We start from the raw sequence: 19,914 nt of genomic DNA, 5'->3' as shown, positions 1-19,914 counted from the left end.
CAGACAATGAAAGAACGTATTCTTCTTGTATTTTTTCCAAACACAGACTGATATAGATGTGTACACTATTCAGCTCCAGAGTCTCTAAAAAAAACAAACCAAATAACAGATTTGCCTCCAACCACGAACCTCCCTTTGCCACGTGGTGTGGCTTTACTCTCAACGGAGACTTTATTGGACATGTACCGTGTTTTAATGATTCTGTCAACAGCCGGTTGAATTTTAGTAGACTCTCTTCCAGCAATTGGGCATTTTAGAATTATTCTAGCGGGAACACCCATTTTCTAGAACTATCCATGCACTGGCCTTTATTGTGATGGTGTATATGAAACTGTAAAAAATATTAATTAGTGTTTTTCAGCAGCTTTACAGGACACATCTAACTTTTCTGGATGCAGCTCTTCCTAGAACAATCTTAGATTGTTCATTTATGCTTAATGCTTATACTATTTATTTTGTCAATTAAAATGCTTATACACAGTGTTACTGTAGCGGGTCTATGGGGGAGAGGGAAAATGAAAGGATTGGAATTGTCAAAGGTGGCAAAATAACACTACATATCATATTAAGGATACATTCATTGTAATGCACCTAAAAAATAAAAACTTATTAATTTAAAGGAAAGAATGACTCTAACAAGAAATATAGTGAGTGGATTTTTTTTTTTTTATCTAGGACAAACATTAATAGCCCGAGTCAATGTTTGACAAATTCTACACTCCTTTTGTGTTTCCTTAAGAACTGATAAATTTACTTGTTGGTAAGTTGGTAGTTAGTCTGGTTTAATGATTAGCCATCCTTTACGTCTATTTCAGGCGCACTGGACACAGCGTACTGTACTCTGAGTCACGTTTATTCCATTAGGTAATTTGACCAGAGCTGAACTTGAAGCAGGTAGGATAGTGTGTATGACTCTCCGAGTCCAGGATACAAAGGAAAGCAGTCAAGGCTGCAGACAGTCCTTGAAGCCATGGATATCATTTGCCACTAATAGACTAAATACTTTCCTCATATTACTCACTCATGCCAGACCAGGAATCAGAAGAAGATAATGCGTTCTTTGACAAATGCAGTTATTTTGTAGGGTATTTGGGCATGCAGCAATATGCTTTAGCAGTCTTTTTAAACAGATATATTACTCTTTCTGACGATAGACTCTACTCATATTCTTCTTAAAGTTCAAATCCAAAAGTTCATCTTGAGTGACTCGCACAACTTGCTCACTGGTGAGGCCTGGTGGATGTGCCAAATCAGTTTTTTTGTCTTCCTAATATGTAACTTCTTTGTGAAACAATTTCTTTATTTGCACTTCACTCTTATATAGATTATGCTTACTTGAATTATGCACATTACCAGGTACCTGTCACTTTTTTTCTGTTCAATGCAAGAACACACAAAAAAACATTTAGCAGAGTTAGTAGCCATATCTAGAATTTTTTTTTCTGTTGGTATGCTTCAGGCATTTTTCTTAAAATTACATTTTCAAACTGTGTGAACTAATACTTGTTTATATATACTTTTGCTAATACTGATATGTAGTAAAGCTTTCTACTGAGCATTTCAATCACCACAAACTGCTAGTATATTTAGTGTGAAATTACCTTTAACAGATAGTCTGTCCTCACAACAAGTTTCCAAAGAGAACACTTTTGGCAAAAAAAAGCAAATAAAAAGCATGCAGGTTGCAGCTCAATGTGGTTTCCAGTTACATGCAATGAACAGTGTAATGATTTTCCTACTCCTTCTATACTTATGATTGGAATACGTCATGACTGTTGTGATGACGGGATGTTCAGTTGCTAAATTTTAGGGTTTAAGTGTAAATTATGATTTTTTAAAGGTAATTCCTAAGAAGGAGTTACAGCCTAGTATGATTTTTTTTTTGTTTTATGAAAGTGTCCATCTGTAACACCATGTGTTTTCATAATACAAAGAATATTGTTATAAATGAATACTACTCTCTAAAAACAGGAAATCCCTCCTGCAAAACAAGCAGCAAGCTTTTAATTTGCTTCAATTTCTTTTTTCTCTTGCATGGAGCGATTTTTATCTTTTATTGTTCTGCATGCAGACAATACTAATTTAACAATTCAAACCAAAGGAAAAATGGCATAACAAAACCTCGTTATTTAAATAAAATTTATTATAACAATTAGCCAAAAAATTGAACACCATTGGTAATCATGATAGCATATTTGTTTTTTATTTTTTCCATATGTTTTAAACATTTGAGTTGAAATTCAAACTTAAACTGCAAATTTCAAAACCATTCCACTGGCTAGAAGTATTGTAAAAGGTGAACACCAAAAATAAGACATTGGCTCTGAAGGAGGTGGCATTTGTTTTTAAATATTTGACTTAAAGATGCATCACATTAATCAAAGCCAATGAAGATCAAATGTTGGCATAACATAACATTACCAAACCCATTTATTCAATTCTGGCTCACCAGTTAGAATTGGGAAAAAAATATTTTAATAAATATACAGCCTATCTGAAATGGCAGCAGGCAGATGTGTCATGGCTTGTATTCGAACCCACCAGTAAGCATCCATTGGGGTGTAGCGAGTATAGGGGTAACAAGAGGTAACTGCATCTGTGATGTCTTTAATTACCAATGCTGTATCTCTTAACCCGCTACTGCAATATGATTTCATCACTGAACAAAGGTGATCAAAATTTGTTTTACCATAGTCCTCTTTAACATCTTCAGGGGCTTCTTTCCAAAGTTTGTCACAAGTTGCTATTACACTGTCACGAGACATAATTCCTGTTGCAGCAATGAAATTTCCAGGTTCGATAACGATGACTTTCACTCCCCAACGGTGCATTTCATACCTTAAGCAATCTGAAAAGGCCTCTACTCCGTACTTACTAATACAGTATGCAGATCTTGATGTATTACACATCCGGCCAAACATGCTGGCAATATTTACAACTCGACCTGTTGACAAAACAAACCCCAGTGGAGAAAAGCAAGAAATTCTAATTTAATGATGTCTTATTTTTACTGGTATTCTATCATGCTATAAACTAGATTACTTTGACTACAGACACTTTATTCTCTCCATAAATTGGGAATCTCCACATAAATTATCCAAGTTTAGAAAACCCTCTAAAAATATATATAGTTCAGAGAGAGAGACAGAGACAAATAGGCAGGTATTGTTTTCCCATTATACCCTATGCATTTAATTACAGTTATTTCAGATACGGAATTTTAAATATCACACTGAATATGTATGTATTATTCATTATTATTATTCATACTTTGATAAATTACTGCATAATTAAGTATCATGCAAACAGTTTTTTATGTTTGCTATTTAGAGCATTTCCCCGGTTTGGAAGGACCAGAAAAACTTTGCAGAAGACACTGAATAAGTTGGATGAAATATATCAGCTAAGTATAAAAGAGAAGTATGATTCTGCAAAAGGTGGAAAAAAATTATTGTCATTGGTATTCACATATTAGTTTAAGAAAATTTGCCAGAAATGTAGGTGTTGTTTTCTAAGACGCATTGTCTTTAGATTTGCAAAAACAGCAACACTAAGGCAAGCAAAACTGTTTGCTGTCATGCAGTTAAATAAAATAGAAGAAGAATCATAAGCACTGGGACATGTCAACATACATTTACACTGTACAAGGTTATCATGCTGCCAGTTGAACTTTCTAAAATTATGAATGCTTTTACAGCAGCTCACAATGATCACATGCAGATTTATTTTAATATTAACAGTAAAAAATTACCCCTTTAACACAGTTTTACTCTATAAAGTCCATAAACCTCTAAATCAGTGCTTCCCAAACTCGGTCCTGGGGACCCCCTGTGGCTGCAGGCTTTTGTTCCAACCAGATTTATAATCAGTGACAACACCTGATAACACTGAGCTCAATTAATTAGCTGGTATTTTACTTTTCTCTTCTCATATTCTACATTGCGAAAGCACAGCGGCATGATTTTTACATTTACAGTATAAGACATTTAGAAATATTTCTGCTTGTGCTATAAATTTAAATGTTTAACTGTCTTTTGTTGATTTCATTATATTTTGCCTTTTCTCTGTGCAGTTTACCCCCTTTGTTGTATCTTATTAATGACAATTTAAAAAAAAAAAATAAATATATATATATATACAGTATATATATATATACACACACACACACAGTGGGTACGGAAAGTATTCAGACCCCTTCAATTTTTCACTCTTTGTTATATTGCAGCCATTTGCTAAAATCATTTAAATTAATTTTTTTCCTCATTAATGTACACACAGCACCCCATATTGACAGACAGGCAGATTTATTAGAAAAGAAAAACTGAAATATCACATGGTCCTAAGTATTCAGACCCTTTGCTCAGTATTTAGTAGAAATACCCTTTTGAGCCAATACAGCCATGAGTCTTCTTGGGAAAGATGCAACAAGTTTTTCACACCTGGATTTAGGGATCCTCTGCCATTCCTCCTTGCAGATCCTCTCCAGTTCGGTCAGGTTGGATGGTAAACGTTGGTGGACAGCCATTTTTAGGTCTCTCCAGAGATGCTCAATTGGGTTTAAGTCAGGACTCTGGCTGGGCCATTCAAGAACAGTCACAGAGTTGTTGTGAAGCCACTCCTTCGTTATTTTAGCTGTGTGCTTAGGGTCATTGTCTTGTTGGAAGGTAAACCTTTGGCCCAGTCTGAGGTCCTTAGCACTCTGGAGAAGGTTTTTGTCCAGGATACTTGTCCAGGTCCCTGTACTTGGCCGCATTCATCTTTCCCTCGATTGCAACCAGTCGTCCTGTCCCTGCAGCTGAAAAACACCCCCACAGCATGATGCTGCCACCGCCATGCTTCACTGTGGGGACTGTATTGGACAAGTAATGAGCAGTGCCTGGTTCCCCAGAGGATCCCCAAATCCAGGTGTGAAAAACTTGTTGCATCTTTCCCAAGAAGACTCATGGCTGTATTAGCTCAAAAGGGTATTTCTACTAAATACTGAGCAAAGGGTCTGAATACTTAGGACCATGTGATATTTCAGTTTTTCTTTTTTAATAAACCTGCAACAATTTCAAAAATTTTTTTTTTTGTCTGTCAATATGGGGTGCTGTGTGTACATTAATGAGGAAAAAAATTCATTTTAATGATTTTAGCAAATGGCTGCACTATAACAAAGAGTGAAAAATTGAAGTGGATCTGAATACTCCAATTAAAAACAGAAGCTGGTTGGAGCAAAGACCTGCAGCCACAGTGGGTATGTTCACTAAAGATGCTGTTGGAGAATTAAATTGTACATTATTACTGGATGAGATTCTATACACTTCTATACAGAATTTCTGTTAATAATACACCTCTGTCTTTGGTTTTAACTGATCACTCATCTTCTATTCAGAAAGTATTTCTCCTTGATGACACTTAATCCTAAGTCCAAGCAACTGTTCCTAGCTCTGGGCACAGAAACATGAGAATTGCAGATGTATCTGAACTTTCTCCATTGCCACAAACATCACCACCATAGTTTTGAATGTATACTGCTAGAATGTACAGGGAGAGCGTGGTGGCCTTTTAACTTAAGTCTATTGACAATTTACTTTATATAATAAATATATGCATTTTTGTTTTTCTCCTTCTATACATTCACCCTTGCTTTAGTTCGTTTAGTTCAAGTGTACAGTACAGACATGGGAAAACAAGGCAAGTGTTATACACTTCAGGTAAAATCAAAGGATTTACGCAAATCAATGTCTCATAACCTTTCTGTTATTACTCACCTTTAGCTCTCCGAATAAGAGGGAGGAAAGCCTTAGTCACTCTGATGGTACCCCAGAGATTCACATCTGCTACAGTCCTATAAGTCTCCAAATTTAAAAACTCAATTTCTCCAAATGTAGAGATTCCAGCATTGTTCACTACAGCCCAGAGACCTGCAGATACAATTATTCCATGTGTATCACTTTCATTACATGAATATTTATTATACATTTTTGTTTACAATAAAAACATACATGGACAATAATATATCATCTGTTACCCATTTCCAAATTGTTTTTTTTATGCTGATGTGATGTATTGGAACAATAAAGACATTTATGTGAGCATAGCAATTGCAAGTAGTACTTTCCCCAAGCTATGAAATTTATCAGCTTAGCATCTTGATTTCAGAGAGTTAAAGTGGTTGTTTGAGAGTCGTGGAGCATTGTTGTTGTTGCTTTTCTTTTCTTGTTTGCATTGCTGCGTTATATGTTTGAGCTTCATTAATTAATTCAAATTCCTTGAAAATGGTGTTATGGCAGTAATTAATTTTACATCTGGGAAAAAAAGCAAAAGTTCAATATGAAAAAATAATGTTACAAACCTAATATTTTTGCTGTTAAGCCATTATCATTATTATAATACAACACAGCTGATGAAAATTTAAAGGAATGCTCCATCCAAAAATTGTGTGTTCCCCAAGTAGTTTGTAGTAATGGCTGAGAAAACGTCTTAATCTCATAATTTCCAACAGAATGGAGATAAAAGCTTCTGACAGAGCAGAAGTCTATGGTGACCATCATTCCATAAAAGTAAGCAATTTTAAAGTGTTCAATCATTCATTGGTCACAAGTCCAGTCCAGTAACAGCGTATTAACTGTGTAATACTGAATTTCACATGATATTAACTGTACAAAGTTCACTGGGGGGGCATGTAAAACTGAAGATTAAAAGTTAAAGAAAAGCAAGTGAAAACATTATCAGGATGAGAATATGCCTCGTGCTCGTACATATCCAACATGGTTCAACAAGTAGGAGGTCAATTCACCCAAGCAGATGCACAGCCTGTTATTAAGTAATCCTAAGGTACTCCAGTTGTAGCTATTAACATAAATGTGATGATGAAAATAGGTCTACATTTCAAATGCATATTCCCGTACAATTGCATTCCATTTTAGTTCATAAGGGTGTTTTCCAGAAGTGACTTATTTAACAATATTTTAGTAAAAATACATGTAACAGTATTTAGGACATTGTAAGCATACATCTGAAGGACTTCACGTATGAATTATGCACCAGATTAATGGGAGATTTTTTATGGGTGTTTTGATATTGTTTCCTATTTTCTAACAAAGGTTACCATAGACTTCTACTCTATCATAAACTATTTTATTTCCATTCTGCATGGAAACATGAGATTATAATTTTTCTTTTCTGTCATCACTGAAAACTACATAAACTAAGAAATATTTAAAAAGAATGATCAGTTTTGTGTGGAGAATTTCTTAAACAGAAAAATGTGCTCCTTGCCTTGTTTTATTTATTATGAAAATAACCTTTACCTACTTTTAACTTTTGTACACTAATATCGGTCCTTTACAACTTTTCATTATGCTCTTCCCTTCAGAGTGACAATGTTGCAAACTGGATAGCATTACTGTACTATAGCTTCAGGGACCGAGGCTGAATTCCAACTTAGGTCATGGTTGGTGTGGACATTTTTCCTCTGCCATCTAAGTTTCCTCTAGTTCCTTTGGATTCATCCGTATAATAAAGATGTGCGTGCTAAATTAATTATTAAAAAGGGAGCAATGGGTGTTGGTTAGTGTACCCTGTGTTGGACACTGTTGGGGAACATAACTTTTAAAAGTAACTTAGATATATTACTCATTACTTGCTAAAAAAATAAATATGTACTTAGTTACTTATTATAAAAAGTAATGCATTAACAGTGTGTCACTTATTCTTTTGTACTGTATGAAACACTAAAGATTTCACTGGCCAGCACTTGTTATTAAATCATAAACCCATATATGAACCTTCATGAAACTGAACAGAAACTCAGCCATATTTTATAATTTTCTTGTGTTTTATAAATATGTTTAGTACTTCATGTACTGTGAAGAAAATAACATCATTCCCAAGCCCCTGAAGATTTGCGATACGCTGGCTGCTGCACCACCAGATCACACTGCTTCAACATACTGTATCTAGAGCAAATGGCAAGAGGAAAACTAAACTGACACCTTACTTATAGGTTTCTGTTGCTTGATTGCAAACAGTGGTCCTAAACTGGGCAGATAAAATTTACCCCTAAGCGCATGCAGTATTAAATGTATGTTTACAACTTTTGTTCAGTTTTTGTCAGTTTATTGCCCACCACTCACATGCTTAAACTTTTCCTCACTAACGGTCACTAGGTGACCAGGGAATTTGCGTGCATGATATTACTGAATAAATGCAATATTTCTGCAAAATAAGAGAGTATTTTTTTTTTTGTTTTTTGGAATGTGGTAATAAGCTACAGTAGTAACAAATCTGCAACTTCACAAGAATGAATGAATGAATACATTAATGTTTTCTGTCATGAACAGAATTTTTGTAAGAACTTAATGGAAAATGCTTATTACATTAACAATTTATTTTCATAAGATTTCACACACCCAAATACTGATGTCGCTGTCACTCATTACCGTTATGATTATATGCATTTAGGACAGTTTACTTTTAATAATGCATTGAAATATACTGTAAGATATACTTGTATAGTTTTAAGATGTATTACTTAGGATCTTGGGCTAACAGAGGATGGTATAATGAACATTAAATTGAAAAGTTAATTCTAACTGTTATACACTTAATGATATTATGTTTTGCACAATGATCACCACATGCAAATAAGAATTTTACTGTACTCCATACATATTGTTATAATAACCCTATAGAAATGTACTTTGCCTTAATTAGACTCTTTGGAGTTATGCTTACCCTAAGAAAAAGGAATGAAAAAAGAAGAAAACATGTTATTACATGTAACAGAATCATCAAAATATCAAAACGTCAACATAATTACAGTAGTAAAGGTATTCCTAGTATGCACTGAAGTACTTATGCAGGTTTAAGCACATGCCCTTTGTGATTTGCTTCGAAACAGCTACCCACGCATGGCCGAATGTCACAATCGAGACAGCAGAAGTGTGTTTCTCTGCGTATTGTCCTTATAACATTTTGTTTCTGTTGCTTATGCATGACAGGGTAGAATGACCGTGCCTGATCTGCACAATTGCCCCTTGTGTTACTTTCACATTTCTGTCATGAACAACAGTTGCTGTATTGTGAACAGTGCTAAGGGTTAACATCTCTGTTGTCTTTCTACTTGACTGCAACCAGTTTGCCTTTGCCTCACAACTACTGGCACCATGGTGAACCTACAGGTGGCCAAATTCATTAGGCATATCACGGTGGCTTGGTCATACAGTGCATCACTATCGCTGTGTCATTGTCTGATCCCCAGTTCACACTGTCAACACTATAACTTTATTTAAGTAATGGTTAAGTGTTAGTTTTTTCTAAAACTAGCTTTACAGCATCTCATTTACATGCAATTGGTTCAAGGCTCTGCCCCACTCATATAGTCATGATTTTTGCAGCATAATATTATTTTGTTCGTTAGATGGCAACTGAGTACTACCCTGAGAGTTATTCAGGGTTTACACTGTAAACAGATCAGATATTTTGTTTCAGCCAATCTCATAAGGATTTTTTTTAATAATCCTTTAAATAATGCAGCAGAGATCACCACATAATGGTTTGGCAATTATACTATACTATACTGTGCCAGTAGTTACGGTACCTTCAACAAATTCTTTTAAGTGTTGTATTAGTTGTGATATTCAGTGATAACTATTGAACCAGTCTTTTTCTGTCTCTTCTGCAGCCACAAACACTTCCTGCCTTTTCATGCCCTGACACCACTGATTGAAAACGATTTATTTAGAACAAAAGTGTACCTACTGAATGTATATATTTACACTCAGACAAAACAGACCTTTATTTTATATAGTATACTTACAGAGTGAACACCATCCCATTGGTGCTTTAAAAACTACAAAATATTACACATTTGTTCACATATATTACAACTGGAGCACAGGCTGGTAAATTGATTTGCTGTGGGTTGTATATATGTCAGCGACTGAACCAAAAGCCAGGGGGTTAACAGTCTACTGTCAAGTCAAATAATTTTACATTGATATTAAAATGCTAGGCTTAACTCGTACTCCAACATGCAGATAGAAAGAAATTCAATAGAGCTAACAACCCAAACTGGCTTACCAGCCTCAGGTTCCTTTAAGTGGATCTTCACAAACTCCACAGCCTTCTTTATCTCTTCGTCATTGCACACATTAATCTGCACAACCTTCATCCTCTCTGATTTCAAACACTCCAATTCCATGGCTCCAGGACCATTTGTATCCTGCCAAAGGCAAACCAAATTTTCATCCAACCCTGCCAAAGTTATGGAGGGCATACATCATTTTTTAATTATCTCTGTTTTGTAATATCAGCAAAAAAGCTTTTAATCTCCTGTTTGCAGAAAGTACCAGTGACAGGAAAACAATCAGTAACAGAATTTTAGCTTTTACTAGCCTGGCTAATAAGGCTGCTCTGATGCTAACAAAGTGACCTTACAAACAGAATGAGAATAAACAATTATTTTTTAAAACATTTTCTTTCATGTCTTGTTGGATAAGAAAGAGTATACATTTTACTTTCAATTAACAGCAATCTGAGAATTTGTAAACATATTTTGTTGGAAATGTAAATAATTTACAGTAACTCAAACCATTACCTGCCTTATGTAACATCATACTAACGTGACAAATGTTTCAAATATTTTCTAATAAAGGGTGATGTGTGGTTAAACAAAGAGAGCTATACAGAAATAAACATGAACTGAAAGTTATATAATTTGGAAACCTGGCACTTTTAACAAGCTACAATCTGTTTAAGCTAAAAATACAACCGTGGCAGAGAAGGTTGCATACATTTTTCCACATTATCACCTTGTACAACCATACTATTGGAAAAAGGCACTTGCTATTCCAAGAAAAACTATGATGATTAAGAACAGTGAAGAAGCTCAAAACATTCATTATCCAGTTTCCATTTCCCTGTTATCTGGCATAGTGCCTTTCCTGACTACAGGGGACTGATGAAAGGAAGTTTAAAAGTTTTTCTTTATTCACAACAATATAACCAAATAACAATATTATTAAACAAGATAAAAACCTGCACTTAAAACTAGCTGCAATCAAGAGAGTGTAAAATGATTTAAAAAGAAGTAATGAGAATAAAAGTCAAATTAAACACAAACTAATCATCCCCCTGCTTCTGCATTACATTTGGAAATGTTGAACAATCTTTGAAATAATTGTGACAATGACAGAGAAATGTATCCAACTGCCTGTATTACACAATCTTTAAACCTCCCCAACTGGATCAATGTGGTGAAGAAAACAGAGCTTTGTGTTGTGCAAAGTGTGAAGCAATGACCTGCTTAGACTTCACACCCACTTGCCAATGCCAAAGTTCAAGAAAACAAGAAATAGTCCTGTTTTTTTTTCTTTCTTTTTTTGTAGTATGTAGGTGCTTCAAAGAGATGTACACATACAATTTATACTTCTAAGGTTTGATTTAGAAGAACAGCAGTTACTTTTTGGTTAAAGAAAATGCTTTTACCAAGGCATACGCTTGTTTAATTTTTTGGCAAGAATGTTTGGCTTTTCTCCTCCAGTAATCAATAACACAGCTCATAGTGATATATAAGATCTCTCATGATATGGATGTCTTGGTAGGAGGATTGGCTGTCAACTCAGAAGAGGAAATATGGTTAAAATTAACAACAATGTATAAAGTGTGTACTTGCCTCCTGGCCAGTCTGTTTGGCTTTCTAAAAAGTTCACAGTCTCCTTTGTTATATTTTTCATTTCATTATTGCGCCAAATGTTTTTAATAGGTGATGGGTCTGGACTGCAGGCACGTCAGTTTAGCACCCCAGACTCTTTTAGCACAGAACCATGCTGCTGTAATACATGAAGAAAGGGATTCGGTATTGTCTCTCTGAAATAAGCAACACCTTCCCTGAAAAAGATGTTGCCTGGATGGCAGCAAATGTTGCTCCAAAACCTTTATATATTGTCCAGCATTAATGGTGCATTCTAATGCGCACACATGCCATCATGGATGTTTGCTTTTGAACTTTGCGTTGATAGCAAGTCCCTCTCATCTTTAGTCTGGAGGAAGTGCATCCATGTTTTCCAAAAAGAATTTCAAATTTTGATCTGTCAGACCACAGTACTGTTTTCCACTTTGCTTCAGTCCATCTTAAATGAGCTCAGGACCAGAAAAGGCAGCTGTGTTTCTAGATCATGTTTATATATACTATAGCTTCATCTTTGCATGGTAGAGTTTTAACTTGCAATTGTGGATGCAGTGACAAACTGTGTTCATAGACAATGTTTTTTGGTAAGTAATCCTGAGCCCATGCAGTGACTACCGCTACAGAATCATGCCCATTTTTAATGCAGAGTCACCTGAGGACCACGGCTATCCAATATTGGTTTTTGGCGTTTTCCCTTGTGTATTGTGTGATCTTTGGCCGGCTTGTCATCCCGGCCAATACCCCCAGGCCGCCAGATGGAGCCCTCCCTGCAGTATGGAGGTGCCCCAAGACCAGCAGGGAGTCATGGGCTGTGTAGTTTTTATCCTTAGCCCTGCTGGATACCACAGGGGCCGCAGGAGGGAGCTGCAGTGAGGACAGAAGATTCCTTTGTGCCCTATAACCCGAAAGTGCGTCAGAGGAAGAGCCACCTGCTTCCGGGGTGAGAAGAAAAGGACTTGTACCTGACCCGGAAGTGATTCACATGGACTGGGGGTTGGAACACTTCCAGGTCAGGATATATAAAAGGACTGTGAGAGCTCCCAGATGGCGAGCTGAGCTGGGTGGAAGGGTGGCAACACGTCTGGGAGTGGAGGATTGATTTACTGTATTTGTTAATTGTGATTTATAAGAGTATAGTGGAGGAGAGGGTGCTTTGTGCACTGTGGCAAGTTAATAAAGTCAACTTGTGGACTTTTACCTGGTGTCTGGAGTCGTGGACAGGGGTTCAAGGGAGCGATAGCGCCCCCTATCTGTCACAGTGCACAAAGCACCCTCTCTTCCATAGGGCACAAAGGAATCTTCGGTCCTCCCTGCAGCTCCCTCCTGCAGCCCCTGTGGTATACAGCAGGGCTGAGGATAAAAACTACACAGTCCATGACTCCCTGCTGGTCTTCGGGGCACCTCCATACTGCAGGGAGGGCTCCATCTGGTGGCCTGGGGGTACTGGCCGGGATGACAAGCCGGCCAAAGATCACAATAGAAATTTCCCCAAATTCTCTGAATCTCTTAATATTATGTACCATTGATGATGAAATATATAATTCTCTGCAACTTCACATTAAGGAACATTATTCTTAAATTATTTCACTATTTGCCTGTGCAGTTTTGCACAAAATGATGAACTCCTCCCAATCATTACTTCTGAGACACTCTGCCTCTGTGGAATGCTCTTTCTTTTATACCAACCATTTTATTGACCTGTTGCCAATTAACCTAATTAGCTGTGAGATGTTTCACCAGGTGTTTTTTTTCACAACTTTCCCAGTCTTTTGTTGCTCGTGATTGCTTTTTTGAAACATGTAACCGGCATCAGATTCCAAACATGCAAACATTTTTCATAAAACAACAAAATTTCTACACTTGATATGTTGTCTCTTTCTATTTCCAATTCAATGTGGATTAAAATGATTTGTAAATCATAGCATTGTTTTTATTTAAAATTTACACAGCATCCCAACTTTTTTGGAAATGGGGTTGTATATAGCACTAGAATGGGCTACATCATTGCACACCTTACAGTAAAATGCAGAACTTAGAACTTGGCAGCACAAAGGACCCTTTTAATTTAATTAACTGTTTAGTCAAAAAACAGATGGCAAAGTTTATAAGGAATGTGATAAGCGCCAAAAAATTAAACCAAAGATATGTATGTGAAAATTATCTGAATTTGCTTCTGTTTTGCAAAGCTTATAAGTGAAATATGTTATAGACTTGGCTTCCTGTCACTTACAGTAAACAAAGAAACTAAAGAATTTGCTTTTCATCAACAGGAAGAAGATTCTAGTTATAGCCGTTGCTAATGCTGAACTGTATTGTTTAAAATAAAAAAAGCAAAAATCAGTGAAGGAATAGGCAAATTACCAATGCAACCCTATTTTTTTTTATTTTTGTACACTGTATTAATCCCCAAGGGATATTAAAGCCAATCATTTTGCTATTAGTTGTGGATGCAAGTACTTCAAAAAGTCCTTAGGCAGAGCTGAAAGGATTAATAAACAACATTCTGAGGCTGTTGCTGTTAATCACATTTGGAAATAATTCTATATCAATGGTCTCCCAAAAATTATTTGGAATAAAAGTTTAAAAAGTTGCAAGTTTTTCTGGACTCTTTAGTTAGGCAATGCTAAGGTACTGGACAGAGTAGTGTGATGTTTGATTTATACCATAATGATGTCTCATTTAGTCTTAACTATTAGTTTTCTGAAATTCCAACCTCAATACATTTCATAAATACAGGAGCTATGTAAATGTTGATGTCAGCATAAAAGCAAGTACAGCAGGAAAGAATGCACCACGATAAGCTTCATCTCTATTGTGCAGACTGGAGTTTTCTTTGCAACTTTCCAGTCATAATGCAACTCTCCTGCACTACGCCAATGTTTTGGGTGTCGACTTGTCATTAGCATTGTGGGGGAAAAAAATTATAGGCTACAATATACTATAAATAAAGATGATTAAATTTGGCCTTGTTAATCAATGCATTATGTTAATAGTAGGTTACTAAGGTTGAAGGAGTGATCATTGGTATTGAATGACAGAGCAGCAGAGGATCAGTAACTTTTATTTAAAGAAGCATTAAAAAATGACACATTTGAGAAGCCTGGTGTTTGATACATAACAAAGTAGGGATATTGAATACTTGCTGAAAGTCACCATAGGCTACTTTGGTATTTTTCCCACATTTTCAATTTACAGAAAATATTCCTGGTATTCATGATAACAAGACTGAGGCAAATTCTTTGCTTGAAACTTGTAATTATAGTGCTTAATTTTTGCATAAAACAACAAAGGCAACCACAACATTGATAACGTTAATAAATAACCCAACTGGAGAAGCATGTGGCGCACAGACTGAAGCAAAATAAAACTAAACACCATCATGACAAAATGACTATAGCACTAGGGTTTAAAAGCAGTGCCAAAATATTTAATTCAAATTTCAAAATACAGTGCATCCAGAAAGTATTCACAACTCATCACTTTTTCCACATTTTGTTATGTTACAGCCTTATTCCAAAATGGATTAAATTCATTTTTTTCTCAGAATTCTACACACAACACCCCATAATGACAACGTGAAAAAAGTTTCCTTGAGGTTTTTGCAAATTTATTAAAAATAAAAAAACTGAGAAATCACATGTACATAAGTATTCACAGCCTTTGCCATGAAGCCCAAAATTGAGCTTAGGTGCATCCTGTTTCGACTGATCATCCTTGAGATGATTCTGCAGCTTAATTGGAGTCCACCTGTGGTAAATTCAGTTGATTGGACATGATTTGGAAAGGCACACACCTGTCTATATAAGGTCCCAATGTTGACAGTTCATGTCAGAGCCCAAACCAAGCATGAAGTCAAAGGAACTGTCTGTAGACCTCTGAGACAGGATTGTCTCGAGGCACAAATCTGGGGAAGGTTACAGAAAAATGTCTGTTGCTTTGAAGGTCCCAATGAGCACAGTGGCCTCCATCATCCGTAAGTGGAATAAGTTTAAAACCACCAGGACTCTTCCTAGAGCTGGCCGGCCATCTAAACTGAGCGTTTGGGGGAGAAGGGCCTTAGTCAGGGAGATGACCAAGAACCTGATGGTCACTCTGTCAGAGCTCCAGAGTTCCTCTGTGGAGAGAGGAGAACCTTCCAGAAGGACAACCATTTCTGCAGCAATCCACCAATCAAGCCTGTATGGTAGAGTGGCCAGGCGGAAGCCACTCCTTAGTAAAAGGCACATGGCAGCACGCCTGGAGTTTGCCAAAAGGCACCTGAAGGACTCTCAGACCATGAGAAACAAAATTCTCTGGTCTGATGAGACAAAGATTGAACTCTTTGGTGTGAATGCCAGGCGTCATGTTTGGAGGAAACCAGGCGCCGCTCATCACCAGGCCAATACCATCCCTACAGTGAAGCATGGTGGTGGCAGCATCATGCTGTGGGGATGTTTTTCAGCGGCAGAATCTGGGAGACTAGTCAGGATAAAGGGAAAGATGACTGCAGCAATGTACAGAGACATCCTGGATGAAAACCTGCTCAAGAGTGCTCTTGACCTCAGACTAGGGTGATGGTTCATCTTTCAGCAGGACAACAACCCTAAGCACACAGCCAAGATATCAAAGGAGTGGCTTCGGGACAACTCTGTGAATGTCCTTGAGTGGCCCAGACTTGAATCCGATTGAACATCTCTGGAGAGATCTTAAAATGGCTGTGCACCGACGCTTCCCATCCAACCTGATGGAGCTTGAGAGGTGCTGCAAACAGGAATGGGCGAAATTGGCCAAGGATAGGTGTGCCAAGCTTGTGGCATCATATTCAAAAAGACTTGAGGCTGTAATTGCTGCCAAAGGTGCATCAGCAAAGTATTGAGCAAAGGCTGTGAATACTTATGTACATGTGATTTCTCAGTTTTTTTATTTTTAATAAATTTGCAAAAACCTCAAGTAAACTTTTTTCACGTTGTCATTATGGGGTGTTGTGTGTAGAATTATGAGGAAAGAAATGAATTTAATCCATTTTGGAATAAGGCTGTAACATAACAAAATGTGGAAAAAGTGATGCGCTGCGAATACTTTCTGGATGCACTGTATAAGCATCTTCCAAATGGGCTTACATTAAAACTTATGTTAAATCTGACAAATAATATGCTCCTTTGTTGTTCATTATCATCTATGAATTGATTGAGAACAATTCTTACATTTGCTCCTGGCCCTAAAAAGTCCTCTATAGTCAGCAGCTCTTTTAAAAAAAACTCTCCAACATTGTATATTGAGCGTATAAAGATACCGCATCCTCTGCATATGTTAGCGTGGACACAGTAAATGGGAATTTTGGGTCAGTATAAGAAGAAAATCATATTTTAAATGCGTCCAATTTTGTGATTTTTATTTTGCTAGTCATTTTATTTCACAAGCTTAAATTTACTTTTATGAGGCTACTTTGGTAAGATTACAATTTTGTTGTTAGCATCACCTCAGACTGCAGGCTAGGCTGATAGGTCAAGTTCTGCTTAGTGTTTGTAAGCATACATGTGACATCACATACTTCTTAACTCAGTTTTACCAATAAAACTTTTCTTCAGCATCACTCCAGAAATATCTGCATTTACTTATTTTCTCTTTTTCCTGGTGATATGAATATTTTCTATATATCTAGGACTTTTTTTCATCATTTATTTCTGTGTTTCTCATAAATAGCTGTGGAAGATTTTCACAGTCTGTATTAGCTTCCACTGTAGTACTTTTTTGATCTTACATATAGCACCAGCAGTCATACCAATCAATCAATCAATCAACATTTATTTATATAGCACATATTCATACAAAAAAATGTAGCTCAAAGTGCTTTACAAAATGAATAGAAAAATAGAAGACACAATAAAAAATAAACATACCACATGCACTCCAGAACAGGTTATCCACCTGAAGATAAGAATGCTCGAGCCTGGTCAGTGTTTGGATAGCAGATCAACCAGCAAAAAGCTTAGGTTGGTGCTGGAAGAGGTGTTGGTGAGGTCAGCAGGGGGGCACCTATGCTGTTGTATAAATGTTGATCCCAATGCCCCAGAACAGCCACGGAGACACTGTGCTGTAAAAATTGTGCTGTCCTTCAGAGGAAATGTAAACCAAGGTCCTGACTCTCTGTGGTCATTAAAGATCCATGGGCATCTTTTGTAATGTGTAGGATGTATCCCGATGTCCTGGCCAAATTGTTCACCATGGCTTGGTCAGTCTAGCACCCTAATCATCCCCTGTCTCTGATTGGCTAACTCTCACCCTTTCACCACCCAATAGCTAATGTGTGGTGAGCATACTGGCGCAAAATGTCAACTGTTGCATTGTCCAAAGTAGTCGTTGTTGAAGTGGCTCCCAACTCACCATATAAAGTGCTTGAAGTACCTTGAAAAGTGCTATACAAATGTAATGAATTATAAATTATAATGACATATTCCACTTTCTTATATTACTTATTTCTGGTATGTTTTGCTCCATTATTCATTTCAGCTTATTGTTTAAACTCACTTGAATGTATAGGGTGATTTGTATTTCTTATCTAGATCAACATTTTTTTTACTTTTACAATTATCCTGCCCTTGTATCAAATGTACAAATCCAATTATCAGTGCGTTTTGTTAGTATTTATTTTACCATTCCACCAATTGTGGTTTCATTTTGCAATGATTGACAAATGGCACAGCTTATCTTTCCCGATTTTTTCCTAGAACAGAGAACATAAGAAATTTAATAAAAGAGAAGAACATTCAGATCCATCAAGCTTGTTTAACTATTATCTAAAATGTCCCAATACGTTATCCACATGATTCTTAAAGGTTGTTAAATTTTCTGCTTCAATTAAATGTCTTTGTAGTTTGTTCCAGATTCCCAGAACTCTAACATAGCATAAAGATGCCCTTCCTGATTTCAGTCCTCATTACATTTTTCCTTGATGCCATCCATCCATTATCCAACCCGCTATATCTCCACTGGTATCCCTGAGTATGTGGTTTGCTGTTCAGCTGAAAGAATTCTGCTGGATCTGTCAATCAGTGCCTTTGAAGAGTTTGATGACATGGATTATATCCCTGCATAGTACCCTCTGCTTGAGACTAAAAGGGTTTATTTCTCTGAGCCTTTCACAGTAGGAAATGTTCTTACGTCTTTTAATGCATCTCCTCTGCAATGTTTAAAATGCTACTATGTCTTTCTTGTAGTGTGGTGACTAGAATTGCACACAATACTCTAGATGCTGTCTCTGAAGTTAATTTTAAAGTCTGATCACAACATCCTTGATTTATATTCAGTTTTTACAATATAAATAAAAATTAGCATTTTTATTTTTTTATATTACTCAGACAATGAAAATGTGTCAATATAAACCACTAAATCTTTTTTAGAGGATCCTTCCTCAAATCTAAAATCTTACCATACTGTGATCACTGTTGCTTAAAGTATCTAGAAATGCTTCACTAGTCAAGCCTCAAAAATGTTTTCTTATAAGACAGAGTTCACAGTAACAAGTGTGTTACTGATAAAACCTTTTTTTTTGTTTGTTCTGAACTTACCAGGATCATTTTGAGTTTTTCTTAAGTTTGCATGGGCCAGCGCTGGTATCTGCTGCAAGTGTATCCAGTGTCTGTAAGAGTAGGATGCAATGGCTGCATTTGTGTCTCAGTTTGAGGGGCCATCAAACTGAGTTTGTTAATGGACGCATCACAACCTCATCCCGCTTGATCAAACAGCTCTCCCAAGTCACGCACGTGTGTGTGTTACACCAAAGACCAGGAGTTCCAGCCGATGAAGGTGTGCAGTATGATAGCATGCACAGCAGTTCAGCCATGCACAATATATGGTATGCATCCGAGTGAATCTGTATCTGCAAGTGAGGCTGTAGAGGCACACATAGAAGCCTTAGTTTAATAATTTAATAAGGAATACAGATGTAATGGAGATGCTGTTGTTAATTTGCTCACATGAAATGGCAAAGCATATAATAGTGGGCAATACACATCTGGAATGGTTGGACTAAAATCAAAATGCATTTAATTTATTTGAGGACGGAGGTGAAAAGACTCTCTCTCATTTTGATGCATGAAGAGAGTACGGAAGCCTTTGGAATGGTTAAAGCCTTTTGTTTGCTTTTGTCACTGATCTGTCTGTACATCATTTTTTTTTTTTTAATTGTGGTGCAATAACATCAGTTTTTCACAAACCCACTGATGTTTCTGGACTCATTGGTACTTGGTTCTTTCATC

General features: G+C 36.6%; 1 protein-coding gene across 1 annotated transcript in view; it reads right to left on the bottom strand.

The window, feature by feature from the left end:
* Positions 1-2,177: 2,177 nt before the first annotated feature.
* The window catches only part of bdh1 (3-hydroxybutyrate dehydrogenase, type 1), a 30,617-nt gene continuing 12,880 nt past the window's right edge, over positions 2,178-19,914 (bottom strand). Inside the window, exons 3-5 of the mRNA XM_039760729.1 lie at positions 10,069-10,210; positions 5,754-5,906; positions 2,178-2,944 (exon numbers count right to left, since the gene is read on the bottom strand). Of these exons, the coding sequence (XP_039616663.1) occupies positions 2,475-2,944; positions 5,754-5,906; positions 10,069-10,210 (765 nt within the window). The 3' untranslated portion in view covers positions 2,178-2,474. The remainder of the gene's footprint in view (positions 2,945-5,753; positions 5,907-10,068; positions 10,211-19,914) is intronic.

Source organism: Polypterus senegalus, chromosome 1 (assembly GCF_016835505.1).
Source record: "Polypterus senegalus isolate Bchr_013 chromosome 1, ASM1683550v1, whole genome shotgun sequence".
NCBI lineage: Eukaryota > Metazoa > Chordata > Cladistia > Polypteriformes > Polypteridae > Polypterus > Polypterus senegalus.
The sequence above is the reverse complement of the archived record's forward strand: the minus strand, read 5'-3'. Positions and strand labels throughout refer to the sequence as shown.